Source organism: Perca fluviatilis, chromosome 17 (assembly GCF_010015445.1).
Source record: "Perca fluviatilis chromosome 17, GENO_Pfluv_1.0, whole genome shotgun sequence".
In the NCBI taxonomy this organism is placed as follows: Eukaryota; Metazoa; Chordata; class Actinopteri; order Perciformes; family Percidae; genus Perca; species Perca fluviatilis.
Genome location: NC_053128.1, coordinates 22,110,937 through 22,138,511, shown reverse-complemented (window position 1 = coordinate 22,138,511; position 27,575 = coordinate 22,110,937). Strand labels below are relative to the sequence as shown.

General features: G+C 41.2%; 1 protein-coding gene across 3 annotated transcripts; it reads left to right on the top strand.

Moving 5' to 3' along the window:
- Positions 1-7,142: 7,142 nt before the first annotated feature.
- On the top strand, positions 7,143-25,960 carry LOC120544958 (zinc finger and BTB domain-containing protein 7C). 3 transcript variants are annotated; one of them, XM_039778865.1, is made up of 4 exons: positions 7,143-7,284; positions 22,853-23,590; positions 24,108-24,781; positions 25,247-25,960. In XM_039778865.1, exons 2-4 carry the CDS (start codon positions 22,880-22,882, stop codon positions 25,860-25,862), a joined length of 2,001 nt encoding a protein of 666 aa, XP_039634799.1. In that variant the 5' UTR covers positions 7,143-7,284; positions 22,853-22,879; the 3' UTR covers positions 25,863-25,960. The 3 variants fall into 3 exon arrangements, with proteins under 3 accessions (XP_039634799.1, XP_039634800.1, XP_039634801.1); XM_039778866.1 differs by lacking the exon at positions 7,143-7,284 and adding an exon at positions 16,409-16,807; XM_039778867.1 differs by lacking the exon at positions 7,143-7,284 and adding an exon at positions 20,279-21,761.
- The last annotated feature ends 1,615 nt before the right edge of the window (positions 25,961-27,575 follow it).

The window sequence follows — 27,575 nt, the reverse complement described above, 5'->3', positions numbered from 1 at the left end:
GAGAGGTGGGGGAAGTAGGAATGGATATGGTGAAAGATGGGTGGAGGGGGTTGAGAGATGGGCAGTGCCGACGGTTCTCACAAAAGCAGCACCAGCACTACGCCCCTTAAGTGGCAAGACTGGTTCACACAAGCTCTTCTCCGCCTTTTACTGCTTCCTTTGTGTCATTCTCTTTCTCTTGCTTTCTCCCACTTGTTCACTAATTAGATGTTGATGTTTTTCATAGTTTAACATAAGTCGGATAATTTCGACTGATAGAAAAAGCTGACAATTCAGTGAAATCTGGTGATCCCCTGATATTCATTTCATTCAGCACCATTAGGTTAACATTGGCTGTTTTAAGTGAATTGTTACGACAACTATTGTATGGATTACCATACAGTCCAGTATTACTAATGATATTCTTAACAGCCATCAAATTTACTTTGTGTTTAGAGCAAAATGAATAGCAAATGTTAGCATGCTAACACGCTAAACTAAGATGATCAACCTGGTAAATATTACCTGCTTAATTCATGCAAACATGCTCACAATAACAATGTAATAGGGCTGTAATGGTTTGTGTATTAAACAGTCACGGTCAGATGCATGCAGCTAAACCCAGAATACATGGTATGTAGATTTATATGCAAATGTGGAACCAAAGTACACAAATAAAGCTTGAATTCCACCTGGAAACTTTTGCCTTTTGGGAAATTGTTAGTTTTGTGTTCGAACAGTGTACTACAGAAGTGTTTGAAATGTTCCCTGTTTTTTTTTTATAATGAAAATAGTTTACCAAAGTTGCCAGTGAGCTAAACACTCGCTCAGTCCCCAGCAAGATGATTTTGTCCCTTTGACACTTGTACTACTATCTGTTCAATAATAAATTAAAAGAAACGTATCCTTATGAATTTTGTTGAACTAAACGCACACAGAACCATGACTCCTAAACCGGGGTATGAACCGAACCGTGACTTTTGTATATCATTACACCCCTACAATGTAAACATGTTGTTGTTAGCATTTAGTGTACAGTCTCACAGAGCTGCTAGCATGGCTGTAGTCTTGTTTATATTCTACTAATATTTTGAGCGGGAAAGACATTCCTAAAATGAGATAAATCCTGCCTGAGATGAGAATAGGGATGTCACGAGAACCGATACTTGCGATACCATTTTTTTAACCACCGTAGGCACTGTTAGCGGCGATGCCAGTTTATGCTATGAGTAATGGTGTGTTTGCCCCTCAAATATTTTAATAAAGAAGTTCACGTTTCAAGTTAAAGTGCATGGAATCTTAGAATCTTAGAAAATCCTTTTTTTAACGTGGTATCGAAATCGGCATCGAGAATTGTGTTATTTTACTGGTATTGACACCGACTACTGAATTTTTGGTATCGTGACACCTCTAGTTGAGAATGGATACAAATTTGTCCGTAACTAAATGTCTAAGCTTCTTTATTAAAGTAAGCCTGCAGTAAAAACTGCTATATTTTGCTGTGAAATATATCTGCATTTGCTACATTTGGTGTGCTTGGCAGGATATATGCAGTCACTGTGTGGAGGGTTGCCAGTGCAGTGTCAGATTTTATATGAAGGCTTTGGTACAGCAAATGGTAATCCACACCGAAGATAGAGGAAGCCTACCACTCGCAGTCCATGAGCTGAAGGATAAAGAAGCCACAAATCCAGCATTTCACCGCCATTATTTTGTTGTGTTAATTTATTTTAGACTTAGTCTCTGTTATAAGGGCTGTATATAGAATATAAATGTTAAGAGAGCAGATACAGCCCCTGTAAGATGAACATCATCAGTATATTTAGCCAGGGTTGATAGAATTATAGCCTGATGGATGGAAATGCCCCAATTTTCCATCTATCTCTACAATGATGTAGAGACAAAAAAAGCTACAGTAGTACCTAGACATTATAAAGATAAAGATAATTATCTTCCTGCACAAGTCAAACCAGGACAGAGAGAATCCCTAATATAGCGTCATCATATCGAAACATCGAAATGAAAATGCACCAGTTCTGACCATTTATTCATGCTGGTTCCAATGTTATCCAACTGGTTTAAAAGGTAATAGCAACTCACAATCTTGTTGGAACAAGATCAGGTTGCACATTACCTCCCTCCGTCACTTAGCCTTAACGGCATTGATTAAAGCAGGAAATGTGGAAAGCCAGTAGTTCCAGTAGTTGATGTGTTCAATACAGTTGTCTACCTTCAGCCAGTGCATACTGATGATACCCCAGTTCATATTCAACCATGAGCTGAATTCCCAAGGACAGTAACATCCTCTCTGACTTTTGCTGAGGGTACTCTGAGTCCGATTTGGCAATACTTACAATTGGGACAATAACATGGAGTGTACACCTTTAAATAAACGACACATTCCAGTTGTGACTGATTATACAATTTCATATTAGCCAGTTTTTAAATACCCAAGTCATCATATGGGAGATCTGTAGCCTCTTTGCAGCTCCTTTACAGCTGGCTATGAATGTGTGTTATATGCATAGACTGTATAAAACAGGTTTAATGCAAACTGTTTAATGCCAACAAATGCAAATATACCTAACCCTTGTCCCGGATAAAGGAATGCTTTGCCAGGAGCCAAGTGGTCATCCACACTGGATGTAGCCAGCGGGTATAATTAATGGCAGAAGCACAAGAACATACAACAGCCTGATGTACTGTTGATTATTTGAACTTAACATAATAGTTTGACATTTTCAGAAATACACTTATTCGCTTTCTTGTTGAGAGTTAGATGAGAAGACTGATGCGACTCAATAGTGACAGTGGTAACAATCTTCTCATCTGATTTAGTATCAGATACGAACATTCTTCCAATTGTAATACAGATACCTTGTCCAGGCAGTCTCCATGGTGACCATGGCCACCGAGAGGTTGAGTCAACAGCCCACCTATTCAACAAAAGGTTCCAATACTACCTTTAAAGCTGGATTTCTTTCCCCTTTCGAGGTCAGGGAATTCAAAGACTTGAAATAGTTACTGCCGTACTATTAAGTGCAAAGTAGCAAGTAGTAAATATTACCATAAAAAACAAAGCAGTGTTTGACGAGTGCCCGGTTATGCTCTGGAAACATAATGTTCACTTTTTCTTTTGTTTGTGTTGCCGCAATTATGTGCCATGATCTTTTCCTTTGGCAAAATGTAATGATGAAGAATCTGTGCAACCTTCTGCAACTTTCTGTTCGTCACAGTAAGTCAGTCCAGTGTAGACTGTGTTTATTAGTTGAGCTCTTTAAATCTCTCTTTTATCTTCGCCTTTCCCTTTCTCTGTCTTCACCTCTTTCTTTAGAGTAATGCTGGCTTCCTCCCCATTTCTGTTTCGGTAAGACATGTTAAACTGGTTCTATGATTATCATAGTGGCCGATTTATGGTTGCATCTATAGGAAGGTTTCTTGGTGAGATGTTTTGAATAGGTGATGAGTAATGGTGTTAGCCCCTAAACCAACGTATATACCTGTCCTAACTACTCCCACCTCGTCCCAAACACTCACACCCCTGGGTGTTTATCATCTGCTGAGACCACAAATGGATAGTTTGGATATTTAGCACACCTTCAAAAGGAGCAACCAAAGCCTACACCTATCTAATATCAAAATAAAGTAAATCCAGGTAGTCTGATAACCGCATGAAGAGAAAGAGCAACGCCAAATATAGTTTTTTTCTTGGGTCCCCCAGAAGGTAACGGGCGACCTTGGAATGACAATTTAGGTCACTTAAATGTCTGGTGAAGTTTCTGCATGGAGTACATTGCCATGGCGGGACGTAGCCTACTGTAACGCCAGGCAAGACAAAGGCTGAAAACTGGGACCTATTGAGGATCATTCATTTTGTACACCCCCACTCACAGAGGAGGTGTAAGAGGTCAAAAAGGTGGTAGATGTTTGTATCTCGGGCATCAGGCCACATATGTTTGAACCTTTAAAAGCAAAGAGAGCTGCCAATATAGTTGGAGATGTTGTTGCAAACTGACACCTCCCACACACACACACACACACACACACACACACACACACACACACACACACACACACACACACACACACCTACACACCTCTGACCCACACTATTGTCTCTAGTTCTAGTTAGCTTGATGGATCAATTTTCACTCCTAACAGGAAGAGGTGGACATACTGTATATTTAACATGTAAGAATGAACATGAAGAACAATAGACTATTAAATTCCATGGGACCTTTAATAATTACAAATGTATCATGTTTTGTGGTAGTGGGGTTCAGTCTCTGTTGATCTGTTCATTTTTGTACTCTGTTCTGACAATCTGCCGCTGTCAAACAATCAATCTGTGGATAAAAGAAGAGCTGCAAAGATGAATTGATAAGTTGTCAACTATTAAATTAATCAGCAACCATTTTGATTATCGATTTATCGGTTTGAGTCATAAAAAAATAAGTTATCTGATTCCAGCTTCTTAAATGTGAATATTTTCTAGTTTCTTAACTCCTCTATGACAGTAAAATGAAAATCTTTGAGTTCTGAACAAAACAAGACATTTGAGGACGTCATCTTGAAATCTTGAAAACACTGATTGACATTTTTCACCATTTTCTTACATTTTCTAGATCAAACAACTGAACTGATTAATCGAGAAAAGAATCTACAGATTAATCGCTAATCAAAATAATCGTTAGTTGCAGCCCTAAATAAAAGCAGTGGCTTTACAGCTTTATAGCAATTTATATGGTTTAAAATGACTTAATATATTTCAAGGTAATTCACCCTCATTATCAACACAATTACACAATTTTAGTGTCATGTTTCTCTGTGTTTTGTTTTACCTGTTTCTATACTTCCTGTTGACATATTTAGCACCACATTTATATGTTTCTTTGTGACATTTTTCTTTTTCTTGATTTTTCTATGATATCTGAGCCACTGTGACATATGCTATTTAACATGATAACCCTTTAGTTGGATGCCAGAAGAATGAACTATTTTATTCTAAGAAATAAAAAAAGACCAGGACAGAACTTCACCGATCTTAGTCAAAATAACATATAAAACATGCTTTTTTCTGCTTTTAATCTATAAGCATCATGAACTTACCTTTAACATGTCTCTGTCAGAGCACAGTAAATGACCACCACTTAATGATTGTTCATATAACTATATTTACTGTTTTTTATCATTGTGTGGGGAGAGGAGAAGAGCCTACAGCATAACACAAAATCACGCAACACAACAAAAGCTATTCATAAAACAGATTCCATCACCCAAAACATTGCCCGCAAGCAGAAACAGGTCTCTCTGACAGATTTAGTGGATTGGATGGTCACACCCACTCCACAGGTGGCAGGATGAAAGCAACAGAAGCATGTGGGTGTACCTTAGAGTTGTTGCTCTGTGTACTGTAAGCCTTTTTCTTTATTTTATTCAAAGGGGGTATAGTCTTGTACACTGGACCCCAGCGTCATGTAAAAAAAAAAAAGAAAAAAACACCAGGTTTGCAAACACACTCAGAGACATAATTAAAAACCATGAGTCAAATCAGTGTTGGAGTTAATATTAATGCTTGCCGTAGAGAAAACTTGTTTATAGAAAATCAGAATTTGCACAAGATGATCAACTTTTAATTTGGCGAGTAATTCTAAATTCTCAAAAGTCTGCCTCTGTTTAGCAGCACTGCCCTTGATGTGTCTCCTCTTGCTTAAGTTTCTGAGAAGCCCCAGTAATTAACAGGGTGGTAAACCTTGCCAATGGATTTATGCTAATGACCGTGGACCACTGCATCATGTTGTTCTAAGCAGGTACAGTATGAGAAGAAGTTAAAGAGAATCTCAAAGATGTATGATTGGAGTTTGTGTGAACTTTATACTGATTAAAACCTCCGGTGCTAAGGCCTATAGGCCTGTATACGTTCTTATTTTATAGATTGTTATTACTGGGGTACTCAGTTTACAATGTACAGCTGTCATCCAAAAAATTATGTGAAACTGAAAAAAAACTTCAACATTTTGAGAAATGCAACACATTCTCATATACAGTATTGTATGAAAACGTATGCACAACAATTTGCATGATATCCTACAAAATTACGGCTGTTACTTTTTCTTTTCTACCTTTGTCATATTGTCATTTGATGAATTGTTCTAAAATATTGATCAAAGATGCTTTGAATGAGATTTTACAAGCATTCATTTTCCATAATTCAATTTTAAAATGGAAAAAAATCATCCAACCTTTATACACTAACACTGCTAAAGAATACAGTAGATATTGTCACTATTATGTATTTTTCTTTACTGGCCAAAAGTCACAAAATCACAACTTTTGTCTGGGTTATTAGACCCCATGGTGTCTACTGCTCTCGTATCACCTGATATGACACTTTCAGCAACATTTACATAACTGATTACACCCTCTTATTATATTCCCATTACGCTGCATTATGGGCTTCAGAGCAGCACAATGGTTCTTACGTCTTGCCACGTACGAGCTGGTACAGTAAAGCACACACCCAAATACACTCTCTATCAGAAAACCTTTCTTCGACTCTTTTAATTTCTACCCTGATATTTCTTTTGTTCGATACCTGATATGAACCCCTCTAGCTCCTGTTTGGCACAAGCAAAGACCCGCCCACTGGTTCAACCCTGCATTATACTGCAACAACCTCTTCCCCACTCGTCCCTCTACCCTGTTTGAAATCGTTCATCAGCCTCAGTTTGGCTGTTTTATTACCAGTCTCAGTGTTTCCAGCTCTTGCTCCTGACTTGGCCTTTGCCCGAGCTCTGTAGCCTCATCTCTGGTTTCAGAGCTTCAGGCCCTGTTCAGGCCAACCAGCAGCCTTTCAACCCTCCACCCCCTCTGTCCTCCAGCCCCAGCACCAAGGCTCAGCTCTGCCTATTCCCAGCCATAACCATACTACCCAGTCCAAGCTTGCAAGCAGGTTTTCAGGCTTGGCCCAGTGAGTGTGAGTGCGTGTCACTCCCCTCCCCTAAGCACAGGTGGACGTTGTAGGGAAAGCTGCCAAATACTTTTGGTTTAGTGGGAGGGAGGGGTGTTGGCTGAGGCTGGTGGGTGTAGCAGTTTTTGTTTTGTTGTGTTTCTTAGATAACCGTTTCGTGGAACAGTACCTTTACACTCCTCAAAATCACTGACACACCTTCAGAGCAAATTTGAGTCTCTGTCTCGCCTGCTCTCACTTTCACAAGTTTGCCAGTGCTGAGACAGTGTTGAGTTTCCTGACAGGGACTGAGTGAATGAGAGAGGAACTGAAATCAAAACTTCACTTCTTAAAAGGTCAGTTACATCTTACTGTCTTTTTTACTTTCCTTTCTTTTGTTTTTTTCTTCTTCGTTGTACTATTTCAATCATAATGAGAGGTTCATATTTTCTGTGTGTTGTGGCAAAATTTCAAAGCAAAGAGCTGTCGGCTACTCACTGAGCGCCAGAATCAGACTAAAAGATAGCTGACCTTTTGTAGAATCAGGTTCCCCTGTGTTCCCATTCTAAGTTGCAAATTGCTCCACGTCTCAAACTTTTTATAATAGGACATAGAGTAAAAAAAGGGATGTTCAGGGATGTTCAGCTATTCTCAGTGCTGTACAGAAACTTTCCTGTGTGTGTCTTGCAACAGATGTGCTCGCAATGAATGCCTCCCCCTTCACATAACAGCAAGCGAAAGCTGCAACAGATTTTAAAGACTGATATATATATATATATATATATATATTTTTTTTTTTTTTTACTTTTACTTTTTATCGCAGGATCAGCTTGTATAACTAATGATTTATTGTGCATTATCTAGATCTCTAAATTATATTTGTCTTCGTTATCATCACGATTCTGTCACCAAGAAGCTGCCTGAGTGGTTATAAGATTAAATGTCTCTTAATTGACATGGCAGTATTAAACTATCTGACAAACGGGATGACATCTGTCCTCCGGGAAACTATCTTGAAATTCACTTTTATTTTCAAATGAGAAAATCATAATCAGTTAGTGATTAATTTTATACTTCAGATTCAGTTTACATGTGGGGGTAGAGGTGTGACATTCAAGATTATTTCACTCTTCCTGTCTGTGACCCCCCCCCCACCACCACCAGCAACTAGCATGAGTAAATGTTAACCTTTAACAGTATAATAAAAGGATGATCATGTACCAGCTATTGCATTGTTCCATCTTCAAATCTGAGATATTATACTTGAATGGTTAGTAAAATTATCAAATTATCAATTATCAATCTTTTAGTGAGAATGACATTGTCTTGGAGCTTTAGTGCTGCATTTCAAAGAATCTGCCGATGACTACACATTTAAACTTTTATATAAAACAAATTTTAGTTCATGTAAATCATTTCAGTCCGCAGTTGTGGTCTAAAAACAGATACAAATCTGATAACACAGCTAAAAGGACTTTTACAGGACACTACATGTATAGAACAGACATGCTTCAGCCTGAAACCTTTATCAGCCTTTATCATTAATGAAAACACACACACACACACACACACACACACACAAGCAGAACCTACAGAGCTCTCTTCCTGTCACAGTGGCGGTTAGATGGGGATAAAGTGTAGAAGACACTACCACACCTACTCTCGCCACACACCCTCCTGACTACAGCCCTATGTCTGCCTCTATCTCTTTCCAGGATTGAACCTGTTCCTTGCAGGTCTTTTGTTACAGGGCTTCTCTTACATCAGTGCGTTCAACAAACATTACCTTCATGTTTGTACAATCTCACCTATAGTATACTGTATATGATAAGCCAATATTCAATATAAAGAAAACTATCTTTTCTATCTATCTCTAAATGCATCCTATAGTGTGTATAAATGTGTATGGAAGTGCAAAAGTACTTGATTGATAACACTTGAATGTGTCAATTAAATGAGGACGTAGCTTAATAATTGCAAAATGGTGCAATGTGTTCATTATGAGACTGACAGAGTGAATGAGTCCACCCGCCTTCTTCCCACCTGACAGCGTGTGGGCATGCCCATGTAACAGCATTTACACAGCAATACACAATCTGATTTTAACCCCCCATGACACAGAGTCATCTTGTCATAGTTCTCTGTAATCAGTCTCAAATGCCCTGCTTAAGTTCAGGTTAATGCAACGCATGCAAGTTTGTATGTATACAATGGCCAAGTAGCTGTTTTTTGTGTGCATGTGTGCGTGTCCACCCTCCTCCGTAGGATCGAGGTCCAGGTTTTGTGTGTGTGTGTGTGTGTGTGTGTGTGGAGTTGGGCTGGGTGAGTAAGCCGCCCCTCACAGATGAATAGAGGATGGGAGGAGGCTTGAAGAGGCTGCCGTGGGTGGGAGGCCTGAGCCCTGCCAAAAAAGCTCCTTCTGTGGGATTTGTGGACTTTTGCGTTCCTCACGAAACACAGCGCCTGGCTCAAACGACAAAGCCGCCAGGGAGGCAGGCACTCGCACTCCCAGAGGTCGGCTCGATCTCACTCTCTCTGCTTTTCAAGCTATATTCTTTCTTTCCATTTACAATTTCTCCATTTCCTCAATTCTCCTCTTTTTTTCCTCCCCCTGTCCCTGCTGCTGCTTTTCATCACGCGTCAGTAGTTTTATTTAATAACGTGATTGATTACATTCACATACTTTAACAGGTACGTCACCTGGGAGCAACATCCTGCTCCCAACTAACTCTTTAGCAGTTTTGAGAAACTACAGCCTGACTTTTGTAATATTAGACATATTATTAATGCATCAGTTTATAACAGAATCTTTACTAAATCACAGTGGATATGTCTTTTGCAGTGGTTTTTGTGTACGCTAACAGTGTCAAAGTCATCAGAAAAATATTTATTTGTGATGCATTTCAACAGCTAAAATGTCAGCGGCGACCACAATTTGTATTGTGCAATGAAGCATTTTACATATACAATGTGGGTGTTTCCTGAATGTTACCTAGATAATAGAAAATAGGCCTCTGTGTCCAATGGCAACCCACCTAGCCTCAGACGAGTGACAGTATAGAGAGACATGATTCTCAGCTTTGCAATCAGGCAAAATTATCACCTAGTAAATAAAAAAGAAAATGTAAGCTCTACTTTGTAGAACAGATCTGCAGGAGACAGAGTTGAATGTCATTCAGCATCAGGGTGTTAGATGAAGCAAAGAAGAAAGGGAAAAAAAAGAGAGCACGATTTCATAATGTCTAAAAGAAAGATATGGGTTGAATAAGTGGGTCCACCCACCTGTGTGTGAGAGGCAGCGAAAGAGAAAGCGGGGCTGGATGGCAGTTTTAGAGACATGAGTGTGTGGGTTAGGCTAGCTGGCCTGCTTATGCTATCTAATCACTGGGAGAGAAAGGAGAGCAGCATGCCTTGATCCACCCACCCACCCCAGACAAACAGCAGTTAGCCTGCTAAGTACTATATGTGGTCGCCCGCAGCTCTGGGCTGTACATGGGGGAACAGAGATAAAATGTGACAGACTCTGTAGGTAACAGACATTCAGCACAATTGTGTCTCATTCTGTGCTGGGGAGAAAGAGAGATGTGTCAATCTGGAAGCTACTATGGGTCACGACTGCATGTGAGAGACTGCATGTGAGTGAGTGTGAGACTCTTGGTATGTGTCGCTGGTGAACAAGTTGGCCATACTCCAGCAGGTTTCAGATAAGAATACAACTAATGATTGCGTTCATTCACTGATTTTGAACCCAAATTAGCCAAATTAGTTTGAACCCAACCGCTGAAAATAAGCAATGGATTAATTAATGAAACTCAAATATACACCAGTCAGGTAGCAAAAGGATACATGCATGTAAAAATGTTCTTTGTCTAGGGTTATTAGCAGCCTTGTTAACCTGAATTATGTTACTGCTTTGTTGATTTCATGGCTTCTCTTTTGTCATTTGGCACAGATACAGATTAGTTACCTGTGTGATACCCGAGTGGGTGGGATAAGATTGGGTGTGAGTCCAAAAATAGTTGACCTGCGCATCACACTTGTGTATTTGTCAGTATGCATGTGGTAGAATGTGGTCCGCCACCTTGTGTGTGTGTGTGTGTGTGTGTGTGTGTGTGTGTGTGTGTGTGTGTGTGTGTGTGTGTCATGACAGGCATCTGTCTCTCCTGCCCTGCAGCCTGACTGGTTTTAATTAGGAGGTGCCAGAGTGCCCGAGGGCTCTCCTGCTGATACACACACATACACATGCGCACACACACACACAAACATGCATGCACACACACACACACACACTACCTGAGGGCAGACAGAGGCTGTCCCGCCAAGGCTGTCCCGCCAAGGCTGGCCTCCTTCTCGTTATCACCATAAGGAGTTGTCCTCATTCACCCCACGACCCTCCCAACACGCAGACACGCACACACACAAATATTCACACCACGCAAATCAAATGAACACAACACAATACTGAGATTTATTCAGAAGCAGCAACGTGGAAGTGGTGGTTGGATGGTTTGACTCCTTTTACATTTAGTTTGTAGTTTCGCATTCAGAATACATTTTAACGTAGTAAACGTGGCCTTAAACATAAAGAATAATCATATTTGTCTTCAACAAACATCACCACAGACATTTGAGATATCCTCTCACACGGCAATGTTATGGCCACCTGTGAAACACTGTAACTCTGACTCTTTCAGTACTCGCAGCTCTAAATATGCAGATTGTGTACTTTTCCTCCCTTCTGGCAAAGCTTCCAATAATGATTAGGATGTTTGAAAAAAAGAGAAAATAGTAGATGGTTAAAGCACAAACAGACAGGTCAGCAGAAAGGAAACGCCCTCACCTCACTCATCCGAATGGCATGCTCCAAGGTGAGTTCTAATGACCTGACAGATAGGTGTGTGTCTTTGTGATTGAGAGAGGCAGAGTGTACAGTAGGTTGCACACAAGCCTGCCTCCCTCTCTTTGTGTTTGAGCAACATTGCATCTGTGTGTGTGTGTGTCTGTCTCCGTCCTTGGATTGGAGACAGGGGGTGTAGACCTGGGAGGCTGCTGCGATGCTCTATCTCTAGACTGTGGGGGGATGATTGCCTCCCTTTCCTGCTTCTCTCCCACACCAGGCCACAGCTGGCCACCGACACATCAGGGTAAAGGGCATAATTCGGGCTGGTTGTGTTTGTTTGTCTCTACTGTTATTAATCCAGGGAAGGTCTGGTATGAACTATTTTTTTCACGTTATTTTGCTATGTACACATTGCTACATAACTTGAAACCTGTTGTGAACTTCTCTCTCTAGTTTTTATTTTCATTACGGACACAGTTTCTGCTGCTATGGATGTGTACAAACAGAGTGCAGGAATACGAAAGCCTTCCAAGAGAGAATGTGTGAAAATATGTGCAGTTATCCCAACAAGTCCTTCAAATTAAACCACCAAATACAGTACGTAATTTGTCCATGTTGTAAAATACACCATATTTATAAAGTGCTATGGTTAAGCTTTGGTTAGGTTTAGGCACTAAAACGTTAAGGAAAGATCATGTCTGCCATATTAAAGTGTATGTTTTATTGACCTATCCATCAACCACTGACCTCCTATACGTAGACTTTGTCGCTTTATAAGCAAGTCACCTGACTTCCTTTGCTCTCGACAGACAAGACTCATAGTTACTACGGCCACTAGAGGGCTTTGTCACTTGAGAGTATGATGTAGCCTGTAGTGTGTATTCTCTGTACCCGAATCATAACATTTGATGCCTTAACTCCTTTGTGGATTTGCCTGCCCAGGGACTGCTGATGAAATTTAGCTATTGAGCTAATTCTTGGACAGTCAATTGTCCCAATAAACAAATACATTTTAAAATATAAAATAAACATATGTTGTTTTGGGGCAGTTCCTGAAATGCGATTCAAGCTCTACCGATTCCAAATAAATTCATAGAATTCCAAAAATCAATTCATTTTTTTTTTTATTGTATGTCTACTGCAATCACATGGGAAAAGTAACTACATTTACATACTGTGAATCGTTTTTGAATCAAAAATCGATTTTGAATCGAATCTTGAGCGAAAAAATCGATATTGAATCGAATCGTGACATTTTCTGAATTGTGCACCCCTAGAAACAACTGATGCTTTTTGGGAGGAAAGTCTCCATTAGCCCCAAATTTAAACAGTTATAGCTTCCCCCTTATAGAGTAGGTAGAGAAGGGAAAACCTTTTTCTAATAATATTACCAGCATTAAGAGATCAGCATTCAGGGATACTAGGTCTCTTAACCATCAAGGAACTGAATTCATAATACGACAAGCCTGTGAGTGCGTCCTTTTGTTTTACCGACACATAGTGCTTTATGGTATGTGGCTGTATTGCTGCTACAGTTCAGTTTGAGATATTCTAATCAGTTCTTTTCTGAGAGAAATCTTGCTGTTTGTTATATTGTACAGCATCAAAGTCTCCATGATATCAACTTCACGTAATGATGCTTCACACCCCATCCCCCCTCCAAAGTGTCAATCTGGTGTCCTGGAACGTGTATCCTGCTGGGCGAAGCAGGTGGCAGTAAACAGGTACGTTGAGATGCCAGACAGACAGACAAAACAGATGACTCTTACTCAGCCCCTTGAGTCCTCGTGTTTTGCGACTGTTGGCACTCAGACTGAGCGACAAGACACACCACGTCTTGGTGTAGCCTAAGACTCACAACAGACTAAGGGGGGAAAGGAAACAACATTTCGCTTGATGATTATATACTACAGAATGATAAAACACTGAAGCACCAAGATCATTTTTCTTGCTCCTTAGATAATAATGTAATGGATTTCATGGTTGTGTTACAATATATAAAACTGTTGCAAGCATAATCATCATGTAAATCTGCCCTATTAGCCATAAGGCATGCTGTACTGTGTGCACATTGCAGTTGGGCTGAATCACTTATGAATTTACACCCCAAAATGAGCTGCAGAGCAAATCAGTGTCTTTTACACATTGCATGTCTGTACCGTTACCACTGGTTTGTGCCTATCATGGCATAAGGCAGTTTGCAGTACAAGAGCCTGCAGTTTTAGAGTTAGCAACAAAGTAGTCCACACAGGTACCACTTACAGTGTGCTGCTATGACGGCAACGGCGTGTTTAGAATAGATAGCCAATCTTATAAGATGGCAAATGTTTTTCTGGCCGTCTGGCTGGCCTGCTAGCAGTTAGTGGCTAACCCTGTTTATATATACTAGATGCCAATGTGAGCTGGCCTCGGCTCTCACCCTGTACAAAACAGTGTAAACCACCAGGGCATGAACTGTGGTTTGCTTTAGTCCATGTTTTCCTCAAGGGGAAGTGGGCATAGCAGTCTGATGTACACTCTGATGTCTACTTGTTTGTAGAGGTTAACTCAACACAATTTGACTGCTTTCACAGTCATTATGATTTATGGATGGTTAGAAATATTTTAGTAGATTTGAAGGTCCCGTAACCACTAAGATAACAATGGCTGACTTCATAGTCTACCTATATGAATGAAATGAATGAATTGTTTGTTAGATTATTAAATTTAAATGTATTGTCTGTACCACATTTTATTTAGGTCTGTCAAACAAAACACAGTAATCTTTAAGTGTAAATGATATATAACTCAGAAGTTGAAACCTTCCTATTATTGAACGGATCAGCCCCAGCTTACATCCAGGACATGGTCAAACCATATACCCCAACCTGCCCACTTCGCTCTGCATCAGCCAAACTGCTTGCTGCCCCCCCACAGCGAGGGAGAACTAATCACTCAACCAAATCCAGACTGTTCACTGTCCTGGCTCCCAAATGGTGGAATGAGCTCCCCACCGACATCAGGATGGCTGAAAGCCTACACATCTTCCTTCGAAGGCTAAAAACACATCTCTTCCGACTACACCTCGGTTAAAAAAAAAAAAAAAAAAAAACTCTTTAACCTGCACTTTTGTTTATTTGTAGCTTAGCTTATTTAAAGCTAATGTACTTGCACTTACTACTTGTTGTCTAGAGTTTGGACCTTCTCAGTTGAATGCACTTAATTGTAAGTCGCTTTGGATAAAAGCGTCAGCTAAATGACATGTAATGTAATGTAATTATTCCTTAATTTAAATTAAGTATTACAAAGGGCGTGGTTTATTAATGTCACACAGGAAAGCCCAATGGCTGTGTCAGATACTGTGAATGCGCTAAGTCATAACATTTGGCCTGTCTGTGAAAGCAAAGGAAACACTCTCTCTTTCAGTTCTTTTGCTGTGTCACACACACACACACACACACACACACACACACACACACACACACACACACACACACACACACACACACACACACACACACACACACACACACACACACACACACACACTTGACACACAACCTGAGGAAGCAGTTTTGTAAGGCATGCTCTGTACCATTAGGTTTTGTTGCCACTCTCTCCACATTTTCTTGACGTTCAATATCTCCTCAAACACCTGCTAAACAGGCTTCCTCTTCTACACTGAAGTCTATACTGAATGGCTTATTTCTACACCTTTCTGCATTAACTTCCTCCTACTCTAGATAGAGGTAGTGGTGTGCTCACCAACTGTTACCCTACTTTGGTGGCTTTCTGACTCAAAATGAAGCTTCTGCTCTCTTCAACCTGGTTTTTGAAACCTTGGTTAAAAAAGAAAGAAAGAATAAAAAAACGTTTCAACAAAAAGGAAATTAAGTCTGCACACAGTCAGTCGCTTGTGGTATTTTTCAGCATTTGTGGTTCAATTCTGTCTCAGATATCGTCAGCTTTTAAGTAATATTTCCTTTCAAATTAACACCACTTACTGAATCAGCCAGTTTTAAAGGGTTCTGACTATAGGTGTTAATGTGTTTTCAGTAATTAGTCTGTTGTGTTTATGGAGGCTACACTTGCCCAGCGTGCGCCTCTTTGCCTATTTTTTACCCTATGTTGTCTGAACACACGCACAGATGTCTCAAAGACCTTGTTCAATGTTAGTTTTGATTATAGAATATACTTTTGGGTGCAACTGTATTTAAGAGAAAAGAGAATAGCAGGGCTCCATTTTAAACAGGTACAAAACTGAAACTAACTGGCTTTAAGTTGCAGTTCTTTTTCAGCTTCTGTGTGACTACTTTTAAGTCATGTATATCTCTTCATCTTAGCTTGAAACTAACCAACAGAGGTGCACAAAATAGTTTTTCAACTTTTCTCTCTCATTCTCCTTTCCTTTTTTACCCTGCCTCAGTCTCCCCAAACAACCCCTTCGAGTTTCTCTGCCCCGGTCCCTTTATACCAAAAATCCACTCTAACACAACTAAAAATTCATTTTGTCTGACCTAAATCAGAGGGTGTCTGCGCCATGGGCTTATTACACAGTGCGCTTAAACTTGTGTTGTGGAGGAGGATGGGGTATTATTATCTTTCAGCTACCCACCCTGCTATAAAAACTAGTGGTGCGACATCTCCTCAGCGCAGTGCTGCTGCCCTCCCTCCCTTCCTCTCACTCTCTCGCTCGTCCTATGAGCCACACACAACAGTGAGCCTGACTCTTAACTCCACACTGCTACACAGACAGACCCAAGAATCACACTCTGCTCTCCTCTGTTGCGCTGCTTTTGCTCCTCTCCATTGGATATTCCTCCTTGGGTGTTTTTTTTTTGTTTAAATGTATTTTTGTGAATGGGCATCCGTGGCCGGTGTGAGGAGCTTGTGAATGGACTGACTGCCTGGCTGACTGATTGACAGACTGGCAAAGAGAGAGGCAGCTGCGTTTCAATTAAAAAGGGCAATGCTGAGAGGTCAAGTGAGGAGCAAGAGAGCCTCTTAGTAGTCTGGAAATACATGTGACACGTGAGGGGAATCAAGAAACTGAAGGCACGGTAGGTGATGGGTGCTGAGAGCTGTGGAATGCTGGGGAACGTATCAAGACATGTGTGAATTTATGTGGAAGCCAGAGTTTTGGAGTATGCACCTGGGTGTGTGTGTATATGCGTATATGTCTATAATAATTTGTCACATTGTTTCAGAGTGTGGGAACAAGCTTGCACTTGTGCGTTATGTTAGAGTGAGCACACATGCAAGGCTTTGTGTCCTTTTTTGTGTTTAGAAGTGTTTATATGAGTGTTGTAGCCTACTGCTGTAGATCATAAAGGTCTTACAAGGTGCAAACAGGTCAATAAAGTCGCCTAATGACTCATGTAATTATTTACGCTGTAGTGTAAATATTGTGCTGTAAAATTCTGGAAATAGCATGAGCGTTTATAGCTTCACAGCACATCTTGGAAATGTCAAACATAGTAGTTTAAGTGGGCTTAAGTATGTGTTGAGTCTCCAACAGTAATTATACGCTGCAGTTTTAGATATTCCATATCTATACGACATTCTCCTTCAAATCCAAAACAAATACTCAGGTAATTTATAAAGATAAATGGGATGTTTGTGAGTTGGGACAAAATAAAAACATGTTATGGATTTGAGGCTGAGCTGTAAATTACTGTTTACAACAGGCTTTTTGTCAGCCAGCTTATAGACCTATTACCTCATGTAGTTACAAAATTCAATGACCAGTATTACCATTAAAATTGTTTACCAGTAGTTGTTTGTCATTCACGTATAAAGATTAGTTCGTACTCACTAAATTCTAAACTTACTAAATTAAAACAGTTGTTAAAAATGCAGGATACAATTCAGTGTAAGTGGGAAATAAAATACAGAAAATCAGCTGCATTTACAAATGTAAAATAAGGGTATACTTTATGTTGTATTGTATCGCTGCTTTATCAGATACTGGAACGTTTGTTAAGTTACTTCAAAAGAGTACCTGTAGTTAAACACCTACTCAACAGGCTCACAAACTGTGACAGGAAATTCATTAAAGATCAATGTCATACTAATAACGGGTTTGCTTAATCACACATTGTAACTCTGATTATATCTCATTAGCTGCAGTCAGTTTTCAACCTGCACCTGCCAATGTGTAGTGTACTAAAGGCTTTCAACTTTTTAATCTTCAACATCGTAATTCATGGAGCCATTTTAAAATATCAGAAAAATATAGATGGATACATTTTTTATCAAGGCTTAATTATAAAATTGCAATAATACTGTATTCCTCTTTCAAAAAAATATAATTTACTTTATATTATACCATTCTCGAATACAATTTTTTCTGTTCATTTGGGCGTCTTTACTCGGACCAAGCAGAGATGTAGAGACATATAAGTATGTAGAATAAAAAAAGAATCTGTCCGTTGGATGCAACTAGAAGCAACATTCTTTATCACTGAGCCGATATTCAGCAGTGAACCATAAACTTTTGTTTACTTTGGGGGTGAGAGAGATAATGGTGTGTAGCTGTGGGCCCCCCTGAAGGCTGGAGAGATGACACTTAGTGCCAACGGGCTCTTTAAGGAGCCGCGCGACTTAAATTGGTCTCCAGATCTCTTAAGACCAGACCCAGTGTTTTCTTCAAATATTTATCATACTTATAATACATATAAGTATTAATTAAAGGCATACATTATTGATTACCTTCTGAGGCAATTGTAGTGAACAATTTCATTGGTACACCTGTTGAAACATTTCCACAAGAATCCCTCTTAAAGTGAGGCTAATGGTGCTAGATTTTACGAAATGTATTGAACTCGCAGGCAGATTTTCTACCAAAATGATAATAACATTTAATATAAGTCAGTCTGTACTTACATTAATACCGTTGTTTTATAACAGTGTAAATGTGGAATAAATGTGCACCAACTCCGTGTAAACTTCCCATAAATAAGTTCCAAGCAACCCTGAACTTTTAAGCAAAACTTGTGCAATTAAATGCTCAAATTTGGCCTTGACATTTCATCATTACTGTAAAGATAAAAAAACAAAAAAACACAGCCCATTTTGTGTAACTGGCATTATATACGGTTCACCTGCTCAAGTTGACAGCAATTAAGATTAAAAACTTGCCCTCTGCGGCCTATAGGCTCCAGACAATTGTCATTTAAAACTCCAACCAAGGAAGTGTCTCCTGGAGAAACAGTGTTTTACTGGTGATAATGGACTAGCTTACACAGTAGGTCAAATGAATGTCTACTCCTAATAAGGGGGTGAATTTTGGCTGTCAATACTATGAATGATTGGCCTTGCAATTGTCCGTCTGTGACAGTTGTTTAGCAGGTGTTTGCTATGGGCAGTTGGTGACAGGGGTAAACTTTTGGCTGCTGGTGATTTAGCATGTGGGTCAGGTGGATGCACTGGCCTGACAGGGATAAACTAGGCTTTGGGTGTTGTAGCTTACAGGCCAAATGAGTGTCTGCCTGTGACAAGGGTTGAGATGGACATTAGCTGCTGATTTGTGGCCTGAGCGGTCAGGGCTGGGGACAAGTTAGCCACTCTACTTGGGGCATAATGATGATACAGCTGCAACAGGGACAGAGAGAGGAGGAGGAGGAGGAGAGGAGGAAGAGGAGACTGATTAGGTGGAGGAGGAGGTGGTGGTGGTCAGAGCCCAGAAAGCAGATGAAGTTCCTGGGAGAAAAATGACACTGAATGAAGGTGACACATAATTTGGGGTGGGAGTGCTGAGTTGAAAGTGTTAGTGACTAAGTGAGGAGAAGCAGGAGAGGAGACGTGGCCGGTACAGGCAACCCGAAAGAGAGACAGACAGAACGGCAAGACTGTCCATTAGAGGTCAGCTTAATAATTTAGCCGATATTGATCCCGGTATGAATAGTTTTTACGCATGGAACTGAAATGCTTGTTCAGTAAATTAATTCAGTGATGCATGTGTGATGAACAGAAATAGGTGCTATAGCTTATGATTGCAACAAAATATGATTTTCCATACGTATTTATTGAAAAATCGTGTCACCTAATAATGGCAGATTGTTATAGGCTGACAATCATTTACTGAATCTGAGTTTTATCAATAATAAGAAAAAAGTTGGGTTGTCCTTCCATGACTTTACTGGAACAGTAAGATGGATAAAGAGCCAAATGACTTAAACAGTAATTATCAGAGCCCTTTCACAAGGCGTCCCCACCCTGGCTGCTCAGATGGGTGGAGGGGGTCGGGGGTGGGGTGTAAAGGGTTAAGACTGTTTGGCTGATGAAATGTCGCTCCAGGACCTTGTGGTGGGAAAGCTGTGCCCTCCTCCCCTCCCTGTCTATGTGGCACATCCTCCTTAGATCCTCTCCACATTGTAATTAGGGGCCGGCCGCTAAGAGCTAGCGTTAGCTCGTGGCAGGCAAACAGTGGGACCAGAGGGGAGTGGTGCTCGCTGGGGCACCAGGAGAACAAACAGCAACAGCAGCACGTGTTTCATAGTTCCAGGAGTGGGTGGGATGGATCGAGAGCAAACGAATGACACTGGGTTCACCAAGCCCTCCCAGTCAGACTCTTTTTCTCTTCCTTTTATCCACTCTGTGTTGTTCCAAGCTCTGCACTATTGTTTGCCTTGGCAGGCTGTTACAGGGAGGGGCCCCTCCGCTGGTGTTTGTGCAACCTGTTAGGGAACTTTTAGGGCCATCTGATCGCTCCCTTGCTCTATCACTGGAGATTCTCTCACCTTCTACCCAGGCTATTACTTTTTATGGATGTTGTATACATGGCACATAATAGAAAAAGGATATTGTTCTGTCTTTGTAGAGGCAACATTTTTCCGCATAACAAAATCATTGAAAGAGGTTATAATGCGGTATGTGTTACCTGAGCTTATAGTACAGGATTTACATTACACTGTAGGGTTTGTATGAAATTCAGTACAGATAAAATCCCTTTTTCCATTCATTATTTCTGTTTTAAATATACAATTTCATCAGCAACTTTCTCTGTGGCTCTTTTGTTCCAGTGTTCCCATCAGGGTAGGTTGAGTTCTGTGTAGTAGGTCTGTGGGCCTATATCCTATACCACCACCCCCTCTATAGACATCTTAATTATGACCACACTGTATCAATGGCATGAACATAGCAACAGTTACCTAGCAACAAGATCGACAAGAATAAACTACATGTAAGATTGGTGTCCAAGTTGTATACCTGCAGGTGAACTAAAAGATTTTCTGAAATAGTTTTTTTCTCCTCTGGTGTAATCCCCTGCAGCACAAAAGCAAGACACTCGATGCGTGTGTGTGTGTGTGTGTGTGTGTGTGTGTGTGTGTGTGTGTGTGTGTGTGTGTGTGTGTGGCTTTAGCCCTGGCCCATTTAGAGCCAGTCAACAATGCAGCTGTGGTTAGTGGGCCCGCTTCAAAGTATTTATCTACACATGCCTCCAGTGACCACCAAGTGTGGACGGCTAAGTTTAAGCTCTATTCATAGATGTGAATGAATGAGCACCCTGCCAGAGGAAGTTTTATCACTGTAACTGTAAACAGCAGCACAGTGAATCAACAGGTAGGAACTCAGGCAGCTGGGGAATGAAGGTTTCAAGAAAAGTGAACAGAGACGTGTGTGTGAAACAATATCGAGCTCTTAAGTCACCGTGCTGTAAATCAAATGAGTGCAGAGAGGATAGACTGCATACGTAAGCGTTTTGACAGGATACAGTATCTAGAGTACAATCTGACCTCTTTTGTCGTGCTCTTCATTTCTCACCACATCCCAATCACACATCGTATTGTTCGAATGAAGGTATCAGCTTGCTCCGTGCTCATATCTGGTAGAGACAGACAAGAGGGATGGACGTCATCCCAGAAACTCTCACACTTATCACCAAGTGTCAAACAGAAAAAGGAAAATATTATTTCAAGAAAAGCCTGTTTGAAGTCTTATCAAGATGATGGGTTTCCCTAACTCACACAGTTGCAACACGATCCTACAAGAATTTGTGATGGCACATTTACAGTAAGACAAATATTACCCAATATAATGTTTGCTCAAAATGAGACATGCTGTATTTACCACTTGTTGCCTTTGGTGCACAGATGGCACACAAACAAGCATGCCTAGAGTATATTTCAATAAAGCGAGACTCACTCATTATTGTTAACAATATCTGCTTCGGTTAAGAGCCTCTATCTACTAAAATATCACCGCTTTATGAAAATACTTTATCTAGTGAATGCTGCTTGTTATCAGTGACACCGAGCTCTGGTGTCACTTCTAATGCACTCTTTAAATCAATGTTTTACATTAATGAACAGTTTCATTATTTGCTTTAAAACACCCCCATCACCTTCCTGTTGGCACTTCCTCCTCAGGAGAATCCCTGTTGCAAAATCAAGTGCAGCTTCATCCCTGCGATAACTAAAGTATTTATGATGCTGGCTCTTCATTTGCTGAGGGAGTGAGAAACCAACTATGTGGATTTGCTTTGTGAAAATTACTGAGACCAGCGATCATCCAATAGCAACAGGAAATCATAGAGAACATGTTCAAACGAATCACTGTAAAACATTCTGCAGGTATTTTCAGATTTCTCAAAGACTCATCTGTCCATGTGACAAAAAATACTCAATCAGCTGCACTTTTATTTAAGAACTTTTATTTTTCATCTAAACCGAGATGGTACCTTTTGACAAATGTCCTTGTTAATTAGTTAGGCTTTATTTATTCATGAAGTCTCATAGACAGACCGGAGAACAAATTTTATAACATCAACATTCTTTTCATATTTTTGTGTGCTGTACAAAATGTAGGAAATTAGGAAATAGTGTTGAAACTCTGGAAATGTGTTAAAAATATTTTTCAGTGTGTGACAGACTGAATACTCTTTTATCCTGACGGACTGAAGAGTCTGAAAGGATTTTCAAAATACCTTCAATACTGTTGTAAGTGTTAATGACGAGAGGCACAACACCAAAGACAAGACTGTTAGTAAAACAATACAAGTGAGGATTAATGGAGGCTTTGAGAGCAAAACGTGGGTCCCACAGAATGATGTATTTTTCAGTTTGACCTTATTTCACAGTTCACTGTTATTTCCTTCCATCTAGATAAGCAACAGAGTCAGAGAGAGGAGCATGGTTCATCACAGAGAAGAGGACCTGATCGGGATCCCCTTCCCAAATCACAGCAGTGATGTCCTCTGCAGCCTCAACGAGCAGCGTCGTGAAGGGCTGCTCTGTGATGTCATCCTCATCGTCCGCGACCAGGAGTACCGCACTCACCGCTCCGTTCTGGCCGCCTGCAGCCAGTACTTCAAGAAACTCTTCACAGTGGCCAACGCTGACGGCGGGGATCACCATCACACGGCGGCCGTGTACGAAATTGACTTTGTGGCTCCGGACTCTCTCACAGCCATCCTGGAGTTTGCCTACACCTCCACTCTGACCGTGACGGCGTCCAACGTTAAAGAGATCCTGAACGCAGCTCAGATGCTGGAGATTCCCTGCATCATCAACGTTTGCCTGGAGATCATGGACAGCGGGGGTGGAGGCGGCGGAGGGAGAGGGGAGGAGGGAGAAGAGGAAGAGGAGGATGCGGAGGAAGATGAGGAGGAGGAAGAAGAGGAGGATGAAGAGGAGGATGAGGGGTCGAGGAAGGACGAGCAGGAGGATGAGGAAGACAATGTCAGCGAGAGGTCTCTGCAGTCCTCGGAGAGCAGGGGGGGGCAGACAACTCCGGGGACGGAGGACTCGCTGCCTCCCAGCACCTCCACCTACCACCAGCAGTTTGACCTGCTCAGAGAGTCCTCGCAGTCACAGTCTCCAGACACCGGGAGAGGAAAACAGGTAGGTCACTGGATATTTTCTTATTTCTATTACTGATATTGTATTTTCAAGGCAAAAAAAAAATCTGACTTTAAAGGTACTCTAAGCGATGTCACGCGTTTTTTTAGGCTACAAGATTTTTTGTCACATACAGCAAACCTCTCCTAACTATCCGCGAGCTTCCGGTCCCCTGAACGCACTTTATAAAAAACGCAGTCTCTGTAGACAGCCCAGGGTCCACAAATGCCAACAACAACAGAGTGGCCAACCTGGACCACAAAAACATAACAAACCGTGTTCCAGCGTTCAGCCAAGAACCGACAAGAAGGATTTGGGGTGGGGGTTAGTTTGCTGAAGCACGGAAGGGAGGGGGAGGGGACGGGATGAGGAGGAGGGAGGGGCGGGCTAGTCTCGTTTTGTTTGAAAATACTCAACGTCAACAAGAATAATGTCACCTAACATCGCTTAGAGCACCTTTAAATGACTATTTCTAAGTTCAAAAGGCTGATGAAAAATATTCATGCATCTTGTGTTGCAGGAGAGTGTGGAGAGTCGGGCTTTGAAGGATTTCTCTATCGAGTCTCTCCTGCAGGAGGGTCTCTACCCCCGTATGTCAACACTGGACAGGAGGGCCAACTTCTCTCCTCTCCTCCCTGGCTTCTACCCCTCCATGTGGGCCGCCGAGTTCCCAGCCTTCCCCAAGCAGCTCCTGGACCCCAGCCACCACCAGCATCCCCACACAGGAGCCTCACAGCAAAGCAGGCTCCCCCACGCCTTCCCCAAATCTGCACCGCTCGAGGCCTCCAGGCCCCTCGATCTAGCTGTGAAAAGAGAAATCATAAAGGAGGAGATGAAAGAGGAAATCCCGCTCAGTCTGCTCCACGGCAACTTCCTGAAGGAGTTTGTCAGCTCGGGCCTAGGCAGCACCATGAACGCTGGGTCAGTGCCGTCAGAAGGTCACGCTCTGGGCCCGTTAAAGGATGAAGCCGACTTCCGGTCATACCTGAGCTTCCTGAGTTCCGCGTCCCACTTGGGGGGCCTGTTCCCTCCCTGGCAGCTGGAGGAGGAGAGGAAGATGAAGCCCAAAGCGTCGCAGCAGTGTCCAATCTGCAACAAGGTCATCCAAGGAGCTGGAAAACTGCCACGACACATGAGGACACATACCGGGGAGAAACCGTACATGTGCACTATCTGTGAAGTACGATTCACCAGGTATGTGAAGCAGCACTTCTTCTCACATCATCATTACTTCACTAAAAGGGTAATTTGTATTACAAAGCCACACAGAAATCAACTTGCGATCTTCCTGTTCCTGTGCGTTTTGACTTCAAACCACAAAGTTATGTAAAACTGCAGGGTTAACAGAAAAGTACCCCATGCTCTTTTGACTGAGGTTAATATTTTTTCACCAAATCTCAATATCAAAGAGCTTTAAGTGGAAAGCCCCCTCCATTGGTTTCTTTGCATTAGTGATGTCTCACTCAGCAACATCCTCCTGCATTGGCATAATTTCCACCTGTATTTTAGAGCAGAACTGCATCATCTTTACTGACTTTTAAACTCACTTGTACTAAACAAGATCTAAAAGGGCAAAGAAATGCAATGTCGCAATTTAGATGTGTCAACCTTTCCACCCACAACATACTGTATGAAAACGTGGTTTTGTTCTTTCCTCAGACAAGACAAACTCAAGATCCACATGAGGAAGCACACAGGTGAGCGCCCCTACATCTGCCTCCACTGCAACTCCAAGTTTGTCCACAACTACGACCTAAAGAACCACCTGCGTATCCACACGGGCGTCCGTCCGTACCAATGTGAGCACTGCTACAAAAGTTTCACACGGTCCGACCACCTACATCGACACATCAAGAGGCAGAGCTGCCGCATCTCCCGCCCCCGACGAGGACGAAAGCCAGCTGCTTGGCGGTCCACACCCACCAGCAACTTCCTGTGCCCCCCCACTGCTGCCACCAACCGGTTTGAGGAGAACGGGTTGAGCCCTGCATACCAGGGAGTCAAGAGTCACGGACTTGGGGGAATGCTCGGCAACAGGGGTCTGGGATTTAAGAGCGGGGACGGTGCGGGCAGGGAGAGCAGGGAGGAACGGCGAGCAGAGGGGAAGCATGTCGCAGAGGAGGAGAAGGCAGGAGCAGGGAGGCAGAGGGGAGTGTTTGCCTTCGCTCTGGCTGGAGAAGAAGTGCTTACCCACTCTCAATTTTACGCTGCGACCTCTGAACCCTGGACCATGAGACTGGAGCGTGCTCCACCCATCCCTGAGCCGGCCAAATGAACTGTGGTCTGTAGAAGAAAAAAAAAGACAAGAAAGAAAGTCTCTTTAATCTCTGCATCTGTTCTGCTTCAGGAAGCTAAAGCACCTTTTAAAAAAAGTGAAAGTAAAATCAACAAACTTTTTGAAGCCTGCCGATGTGGCAGTAGTAAAACAGACTTGTTTTTTTTTTCTTTTGGAAAACGCAGCCTAATTAAATAATTTCACAGATGTCATGTTGAATAATTGTTTACAAATATTTTGATAGCATTTAAGAGGAGGCAAACAGTTTGACACTGCTAACAAGGAAAACATATCGGAATGCTGTTCTATATATTATTTGCATTATTTATCTACAGGGTTGTTTAAAATACTATTAACTCAAAGACTACATAATTTTATGTCCTCTGAATTGAAGCAAGATGAGATGAGGCTTTTATGAAAAGTATTCATATGCAAGAAAATATAAATCTATAAATCAGAGCAGGACCTATTGCAGTTGGTAAAATGTTGAATTAGTGACTATAATAAATATAAAACAAATTACATGTACAAAATAATAAAAAAAATGTATTGTAGAAAACGGTTATTATAACATTTCAGTGGAGTAGACATAAATTATTACAATACAATTTAACAAAATGCATGAATAACCTTCATCCAAACAAATTACAGTGAGTTTTATTTTGGATGGTTGTGTTTAAGTGTTAAAAAAGGACCAGTGCTTTCAAAAAAACCCTAAAAATGGTTTATCACAGGAGGGCGTTGTCTGGCACATGTCCTGTACGTATGTTTGATCCTAACATGGTTATTTAAAGGTATTCCAAAACAAGGGGAACCCACTTGAAGTCTGATAAATCAGGACATTTGATAATGGGTTGTAATCCTTTCACTGCCTTGTTCTGATTTAAGATCCTCGTCTGCACTATTGTACATAGACAAAAAACTTTTTGGCCATGGTGGTGTTAATTACGGTTGCGTTGCTGATGATGAAAAATATATATATATTGATCTTAAAAAGGCATCTATCCAAAGATGTGTACTTCGATATGTCACAGACTTGAATACAACTTTGTTCTAATGTTTATTGTGTCTTCACATGATGTACATTTCTAAGTAATCAACTGCCGCTTTAGCTACAGTATGCTTGTGTTTTCTCTGCTGCAACAAATCAAGAGGGTTTTAGCCCTCTTAGTTTAGTTTTTCATATGTTTATCTTTGATTTGTGTATAAAGAAGTTCAAAAATGATTTGAATTGAAATGGGAAAGTATTTTCTTGCTATTTATGCATATTTAAATGAATGAGCCTTGGCTATATTTTGCAAATCTGTTTTATAAAGACACTAAATGTAAAACTTTGCTCTTCTTTGGTAGTATTACTTTCAGAAAATAACCAAGGTGTGTGTGTGTGTGCGTGTGTGTGTGTGTGTGTGTGTGTGTGTGTGTGTGTGTGTGCGTGCGTGTGTGCATGTGTGTGTGTGTGTGTATGTAGCCTATGTATTGTCCTATTTTAGTGAGGACCGTTGATAGTGGTGAAGGTTTTGAAAGTGAGGACATTTTGTCTTCACTTCTTTAAAGCATTGCTCGAGTTGAACATTTAGTTTTAAGGGGGTTGGGGTTAGGTATAGTTGTGATGGTTAGGGTTAAGAGCAAGGTAGTCTGGATCAACTGAAGTACATTTTCAGGACAAAGCCTGATCCGGCCCGTGGCTCACATGCAGTTAACTTTAACTCATTT